The sequence below is a fragment of the Triticum dicoccoides genome, chromosome 7B (assembly GCF_002162155.2).
Source record: "Triticum dicoccoides isolate Atlit2015 ecotype Zavitan chromosome 7B, WEW_v2.0, whole genome shotgun sequence".
In the NCBI taxonomy this organism is placed as follows: domain Eukaryota; kingdom Viridiplantae; phylum Streptophyta; class Magnoliopsida; order Poales; family Poaceae; genus Triticum; species Triticum dicoccoides.
In genome coordinates, this window is record NC_041393.1 from 188,522,594 (window position 1) to 188,530,542 (window position 7,949).

Sequence of the window (7,949 nt, forward strand, 5' to 3'; positions counted from 1 at the left end):
GTGATAGTGGCACGCGCAATCCTCTCCTAATTAGGTGGCGGTAACTAATATCGCCCACCGGAGTGACACGGGAGGTTGCAGCTAGGCATTTTCTTCTTTCGCTCTAAGTTTCATAATTATATCGTTTTTACAAGACACGTGTGATATATATTTTTTGGTATATTTACGGTATTCAAAATTTTCTTTTTGTGACATCTTTATGGAACTTGTCCAAATATACAAGCTTGCAAAGGCCCCCGTCGTGTGCTGTGAAATCACTTCTTCTGGATATAAGCCCGTACATGTCAAAGAAAACAAAGGGAGAAGGATTCACGATGAAGTACAAAGAACCAGTAAAGTAACCTCTGGAAGTCCAAGTGTCTCTCTTATTCTATATTCTCTCAGCGAACTAATCCTCCCTCTTATCAAAGAGAGACCGAAAATAATAGGAGAGCTCTCTGAAAGCCAAGCCGGGGCTTTCGGAAGATCTGTGCTTATGCCGCGGTGTGGTCAAGGACCATTTTCGTGGAGGCTAATATCAAGATGATGCGAGCGGAGGGGAAGGCGGCGAGGAGCGCAAACCGATCGTCGCCGTGGAAGAGCAGCTATGTTGCGTACGGCCTGTTACTTGGCTCCCTGTTGGTGTTGCTCTACCTGATGGTGTCGACGCAGTTCAGCTACAGCCAGAAAGGTATTATGATCAATCCTCCTCTCCTTCTAATTGTCATAGATTGAATCAACTTTGTGAACTAGAGAGGAAGGAGCAGGGAAGTTTTATGATCAATCCTTACAAGCTTGTTCTTGGTGCTCATACGCAGCCTTGTTGGACCCAGCGGCAATCGATTCAGCTCACCCAGTCCCCACGAAGCATGAAACGAAACATCCAGGGCAAGGCACGCACGCACGCAGAATCCATATATGATCACGGACCTTTAGATAATTTTGTATCCCTGTGCTTGCTGAAGTTTTGGAGCTACTGTAGATGATGCGGGCAGAGGAATGGAGGAATTCAGCAGGGAGCAGGAGGAGGAAGAGAAGGCCAAGGCGCACACGGAACCATCAACACCACGGCGTCAAGGTAAACGTTTGTTGCGTCACAATAATATAAAATACCTTGCTGATTAACCAAGAACAAGTCTGGATTTCGACCTTTTCGTCCCCTCTTCTTCAGAGAAACAGGACGAAAGCGAGCAGCAATGGGCGGGGAGAAATTCGATCGAGGAACAGCATGGTACCATTTCCGGTTATTGTTGTTGTTCTTGTTGTTGCTCGATTAGCAGTCATCGTATCATCAAATTTGTCTGTTGTATGATGTCGTCGATCAGGCAACGAAATGAAATCCGACAATTGGGAGGCGAAAAGCCAAGCCAAGAACGAGGAGACAGCCGAATCAAAGGAATTCGGTATGATGATAATACATGTGACTGACTTCAATTGCTTTGTCCAAATTGTCAAGTTCGATTTGGTGAACATCATGGGGGCGATCGATGTTCAGGAGGAGGAACAGATGACTACAACAATGTGGCCAACACCAAGCCGATCTGCGACACATCGTTCGGCAAGTACGATATCTGCGAGCTGGCCGGCGACACGCGCGCCCAGGGAGGCCCCGGCGCCACCGTCACGCTCGTCTCGCCACGGGCTCCCCCCAAGGAGTGGCAGATCAAGCCCTACTCCCGCAAGTACCTCGACGGACTGAAGGCGGTCACGGTGAAGTCCGTTCCAAACCCCGGTGACATCCCGCAGTGCACGACACAACTCAACATCCCGGCGATGGTGATCGAGCTCGGCGGGCTCACCGGCAACTACTGGCACGACTTCACCGACGTCCTCGTCCCGCTCTTCATCGGCGCGCGCCGCTTCAACGGGGAGGTCCAGCTCCTCGTCGTCAACCTCCTGCCCTTCTGGGTGGACAGGTACAAGCGGATCTTCGGCCAGATCTCGCGCCACGACATCGTGGACTTTGAAAACGACGACGGCGCCGTCCGGTGCTACCCGCACGTCGTCGTGGGCTACGGCAGCCGCAAGGAGTTCACCATCGACCCCTCCCTGGACGAAACCGGCGGGGACTACACCATGGTTGACTTCACCAAGTTCTTGAGGCACGCGTACTCGCTGCCGCGTGACCGGCCGATCAAGCTCGGCGACGTCCGTCCGCTCGGCGGGCGCCGTCGGCGTCCGCGAATGATCATCCTGGAGAGGACAAACAGCCTGAAGATCCTCAACCTCCCGGAGGTCATCGCGGCGGCGGAGGCGGCGGGGTTCAAGGTGATCGTGGCCGGGCGCCCGAAGGCCAGCTACGACGAGTTCACGCGGGAGATGAACTCCTTCGACGTCATGGTCGGCGTGCACGGCGCCGGGCTGACAAACTGCGTGTACCTGCCCACGGGGGCCGTGCTCCTGCAGATCGTGCCGTACGGCCGGCTGGAGGAGATCGCCAGGACCGACTTCGGGGACCCGGCCCGCGACATGGGGCTCCGGTACATCGAGTACAGCGTGGCGGCGGAGGAGAGCTCGCTGATGGGCGTGTTCGGGAAGGAGCACCCCATGATCAAGGACCCCGCCGCCATCCACTTGAGCGGGTGGGGGAACGTGGCGGAGTGGTACCTCGGCAAGCAGGACGTGCGGATCAACGTAGAGAGGTTTAGGCCCTCTCTGCTGCGGGCATTGGAGCACCTGCAGTAGAGAGATTGGTGTGCACTTCCTCTGTTTAATTGTAGTTAGATTTCGATATAGTTAGAATAGTGTTCAATGTACACGGATGGTAATTAATATTGTCTTCAATGTACAACAATCATAGTACTATTTTCCATATGATATTACGAAGAACGTTTCTTTTGTTTTTTGAAAAAATATGATTATATTTTACTTCTTTTTTTGAAAGCCACACATATTAACCAAGAAATGTTTACGCAACCGAATTCCACCAAATAAACCACCCGTTTTAAAAGAAGAATATAACTTAGCCAATTGATAAAGGTTTTCAACAATTTCACAAATTTACTCATACTCCTATATAAGTAAAAGAAGAGTATACTGATAATTTCTTCATCTAGGGGAGAAAAGAATATTTAATTCTAGACTACAACAAGTATGGAATGTTTCACAGACCACTTGTCAGAACGGTGGTTCATGGAGTTGACTGGCTGCTAAGAGATTCTTGGAGATTAAGAATCAACAAAATAACTTAATTAATGGCCAAAATCAGAAAAATATACGGCCAGTGTACCATTTCATAGCGGACTAGTAAGATGCCCGCGCTTCGCTACCGAATCACAAAAAATGAGAAACAACACAAGAATGTGCGAAGTCATTGATCAAAGCAATGACATATATTTTATAGGTACTCTTCAGAAGAATCATACAGTTTCCTGCCAATATAACCTTCTTCTAAGCCAAAGTCTTTTTTTTCTCCATCTTCACCTTGCAATAATATTTGTTGTCTCCTTGTCGGGTTTCTCATTGTTTGCTACGTCCTATATCTTTGGACAGAGAGCATGTGGCAATTGCAAATACATCCACATATTTGGCAATTGTGATGAAACCAGGTTTAGCTCGGACTCCAAATCTGTCTCTTCGAATCATTGTCACTTAACATCTGCTCCACCTCCAGCACACACACCACTCTCTGCTAGAAATGGTGATCATTAAGCACATCACTCTAACCTAACCTTGATATGAATAATGAAAGAACGACAATGCCTCAATAAGAAATCTGTGCAATGGAGTTAGCGACTACTGGTTTCATCTTTGGCTCCAATCTGATGGGGCTCAACGTGTTAGAAAATTTCCTCTTTCGTCACCTATCACATAAACGTATTTTGAGGCATATCAATCTGCGTATTGCAAGTGTAACAAACCAATACTAAATGTTGCTTAAACAGTTTGCGAGTGCATTATAGTTCAAAAATGGTTGCATGTACATGAATAATTGACACTGCAATATAGAAAGAAACATTCATGCCTCAACATCATCTTCAAAAGGGATATAGGTTCCAGTTTAGTTTGATGACACAACAGGAGAGTTGTCGATTTCATTGATAGAAGGAATAAAGAACTTACAAAACACAAGCAAAGCAGAAGACAAAAATAGAATGGCCTTGTCCACCAAGCTAAATTACTATTGGAAATTTATGTGAGGTGCGCCGGTCTCCTTCCAACATTGGGTTCCTCAATGGCAAGGCATGCAAGCACCGCAACCAATAATTACAAATTGTGAAATATGTGGAAGTGGCAGTAGCGCTCGCCATGAAGAGAAGAATTTTTTTAGGCACGACTTACATAACTTAGGCATCTCTCAGGTCATGGAATCATTCATCAAGCATAGTATAGCCTTGTCTCCTGCAGCAACAATATTAGCTCTCGAGCTCTTGCTTCATCTATCTTATCACCTAGAACGACATCATACAATCACTACTGCATACATGATGATCTGTAGTATGTTTACGCAAAGGAGAAATAATGACCCTATAGAGGGCCTATAGTATATTTTGGCAAAAAAAGACAATGAACACCTACAATACATTTTATACTGAGCAAAGAAACAAAATGTACAAGAGATGAAGATGTACCTATCAAACAAAACTAACCGACACTATAGAACTGTACAATGATTTGTAACCTCCAATTTTGATGTCAACTTCACCAATAAAAGTTGTATCATCTTCTAACAGTAGTATATGTCCAAACTGATCTATTGAAATCATTGGTAAATTTTGGGGTGTCAAAAACATTTTTACCTCACTGTTGTATGATATCAAAGTCAATTCCTCTAGCGGTAACTACAAATTGCCTCACTGTCGTATGATATCAATATCAACACCCAAATAGTATTCAACATAAACACAATGGTATTATTTTTTAAGAGGAATCTAAAACTGCCAAGAGACCATACAATGCACAAAATCTGATTTGGCCGCGTGATCTACGGCTCCACTTCGCATGCTTAGTCTAGTCTACGACCATGGTAGGCAGTGGCGGAGGAAGAATAAAAATCTAGGTGGGGCAAACTCAAACATTAAACATGATGAAAAATCAAAGTAGTCCATAACTCTTGTACATAAAAATAATGTATATGGTCTACAGTTCATGCCTTTGCTCCACTGAAATTCAGATTTTTTTTGGGAAATCGACAACACGAACACAGAAAAACAGAAAAGAAAAATTGTAGCTTTTCTGCCCTCTTCCCTGTCCTGTATATCTTCTAGCTAGCCAAACTACTACGAACATCGCGTCGCTTGTGCCGCCATGTGCTGCTGCACTCTGCCTGCGGATTAGCTCTGTGTGCGCGCCGAGACAACAGGCTGCGCCTTGAGGCTGGAGGATCAGCATGGTGCTACGTGCATCCTCTGATCCCGCCGTGGCGCCGTCCGTGGTAGGTTAGTTAAATTGCTATCGCTAGCCACTACCTAGCCAGCGTCTCAATTAAAAAAAATTGCTTGAGTGTGGGACTTGAGAAATTCTCTGCTTAATAATGTTTAGTCATCCTTGATCATGATCTCTACTTACCTTGCACCAAAGATCTAACGCAGGTCACAGTTAAAAAAAAATAGTCTAGATATACTGAATAGAAAATCTTGTTCCAACCTGATGGGATGGAGTACAGTGAAAGTCTAATTCTGCATCTCACAAGGAACTGTGCGGATAAACCTTTAACAAATCACATGTTTAGAGAGACCAAGGTTTCAATCACGCATGGGTCTGATACGCATCTCTACTCCCAAACAATTGATCAATTTCTTGGATCTGATAGGAGAAAAACTTAACTTACAGAGGAGATAGTGGTTGAGAGAGGACACAATAGGTCGGGGTAGTTGGTGCCAGCGCCGCCGTGAACGAGCGGCTCACCACCAGCAAAAATCCTCCGCTGCCTGTACCATGAAAAAGGGGCGTCAACTTGGAGGTTAAGGGGCTGTTTGGATTGTGCCCCATCTAGCCCCACCAATTTTTTGGTATGACCAATGTGAGGGCATGACCAAAATTTTGGTAAGTGATCATTGTTTGGATTGTAGCCGTCCATGTTTTGGCCCTTGCACTGTGGAGTAGCATGCTTGCATGCATTGTGAGGACCCACAGATTAAACTACAGCCAGCATGCAGCAGATACTAATAAAATAAAGGGATAGTTACCTGGGACCCAACGAGACAGAGAGTGCAGGGTGCGATGCCAAAATTTTGGCGGAGCTTTTCGCCGCCCTCAACTCGCCCGTGAGTTGGCTAAGTTTACATTGGCGTCTCGCGGGCGCGCTGGGCGTGCCAATTGTTTGGTAGTGATCCAAACGGGCACCAAATTTTACGGGCTTGCCAACTTTTTGGTCGGGCTGGTTTTGGTCGAGATCCAAACAGCCCCTAAGAACCAAAGCCTGCACAAAAGAGAATCAACCCAACGACCACAAAGGGAAAATGAGCATACTTGGACATGGCAGCAACCGCCGCTATCCTCTCTGTCTCCAATGACCTACACGGCCAGATCTAGAAGGAGAGATGCTCGGCAAGCTCGAAGCAAAACCTGATTTAGTGAGACCCTTAAAACTACAGCTATACAAGGGGAGGGACCTTCTCCCAATTCAACTCGGATGGTCACCGGGAAAGAGAAAGGAGTGGCCGGCGGTGAGGAATTTTGGAGTTCTGGAAGACTCTGTTTCTTTCGCGAGAGAGGAGGAAGGGGAACTTTCGGGAGCTTTCTGGTGTGCGGGGTGGTTTATGTAAAAGTGCAACTTAAGTTGCTCGGGGGCAACTGGTCTCACGCTCAGCCTTACATTTCAGATTGGATGGTTGAGATGGCCCGAAGGCAGACACACCATCACCACCAACTCGCATTTTTATAGGAGTAGAGATATAGGAGTAGAGATACAGTAGTGGCCTTGTTGGAGTCCAAGCTGTTGTGCTTTGTATTTGTATTCCCGCCTTCTAGACTGTTTGTCTAGTGGTATTAAGACCGATCTGTCCCAACGGCGACGAGTGTGGTTTCAGGATGATGATCTGTAGGGCACGTGTATGAAGACTTTTCGTTTGTCATCAACTAGTTTCGAAGATCTCGTCGCGATAGATTTAATGATGAAAACGGATCTTCAATCGGATTTTTTATTTAAGAGATAAAACATATTAAAAACCGGAAAACAAAAAGGATTCCCAGATGTATGCATGCGATGACATGGCAATTTGTTTGCTTTAGACATGTGTGATGCGCCTCCCTTCCTGCCACACGTGTGGCAGTTATCGACGTCCTTAGGTTTGAAGGGCTTTGTACTAATGATTTTTTAATATATTTGAATTTTTTCGCAAAACAAAAGGTTGATCAGAGAGTCTGATGAAGAGAAAAAAGAAGGACCCCCTCCCCGGCGCGTCTCGCTGCCCTCCCCCGCCGGCAAGACCCACCCCACCCGAGCCCCCCACCCCAAAGCCGCCTCTCGGCCGGATCCACCCTTCCCCTGGGTCGATTTCGGCGAAGCGGTTCTCATGGAGCTCAGAAGATGAGATGGATTGCGCGGTCCCCGGGTTGCCGCCGGCTCACCAGATCCGCGGGCCTATCGTCGCAGAGGCGCACGCTGAGGTCCCTCCCTGGTTGGTCTCACCTGGGCGGGTCTCTGGGATGGCTAGGGCCGATGCGAGGCCGGCGCCGGCACTGCCGGTGGGTCGCTACAGCATCGGGCGGGCTACTCGGGCCTCTTCACTGGATGCATCTGCTCCCAGGTCTCCATCAGCGTCCGCGGCTGCCACCGGAGGGCCGCTGCCGCCTCCTCCTGCCACCATCCCCGCAGGGTTCCAACCCCGCATCTTGCTGCCATCGGAGATGCTTGGATCCAGTGTTGCTGCTTTGTCCTCCTCGGCCCCACGACCCCGCCTCAAGTCGGCGGTAGTCCAGAACGAAGCCTTGCTATCCGGAGGTGAGGACTTACCGGCTGCTGCGGACCATGGTGGTTGAATTGAGGTGCAGGGGCGTCGGGGAAACTTGGATGCTGCCAAGGTCAA

The 7,949-nt window shown here is 47.7% G+C and overlaps 1 protein-coding gene and 1 long non-coding RNA gene across 2 annotated transcripts; one reads left to right on the top strand and one right to left on the bottom strand.

Annotated features, from left to right (window-relative positions):
* Window positions 1–319: 319 nt before the first annotated feature.
* LOC119342101 (beta-1,2-xylosyltransferase XYXT1-like) lies at window positions 320–2,791 on the top strand. The gene is made up of 6 exons (XM_037613939.1): window positions 320–670; window positions 798–872; window positions 962–1,057; window positions 1,151–1,210; window positions 1,305–1,382; window positions 1,475–2,791. Exons 1-6 carry the CDS (start codon window positions 523–525, stop codon window positions 2,662–2,664), a joined length of 1,647 nt encoding a protein of 548 aa, XP_037469836.1. The 5' UTR covers window positions 320–522; the 3' UTR covers window positions 2,665–2,791.
* A 414-nt stretch (window positions 2,792–3,205) lies between these two features.
* On the bottom strand, window positions 3,206–6,653 carry LOC119335891. The gene is made up of 3 exons (XR_005162115.1): window positions 6,391–6,653; window positions 4,261–5,849; window positions 3,206–3,607 (listed from the first exon to the last, which is right to left on the bottom strand). It is a non-coding gene; the product is annotated as an uncharacterized LOC119335891 (long non-coding RNA).
* Window positions 6,654–7,949: the final 1,296 nt, after the last annotated feature.

Coding starts and splice junctions, on each gene's coding strand:
- LOC119342101 (XM_037613939.1), top strand. CDS start 523: ATGATGCGAGCGGAGGGGAAGGCGGCGAGGAGCGCAAACCGATCGTCG. Junction 873..961: donor AACGAAACATCCAGGGCAAG/GCACGCACGCAC, acceptor GAGCTACTGTAG/ATGATGCGGGCAGAGGAATG. Junction 1,211..1,304: donor TTCGATCGAGGAACAGCATG/GTACCATTTCCG, acceptor GTCGTCGATCAG/GCAACGAAATGAAATCCGAC.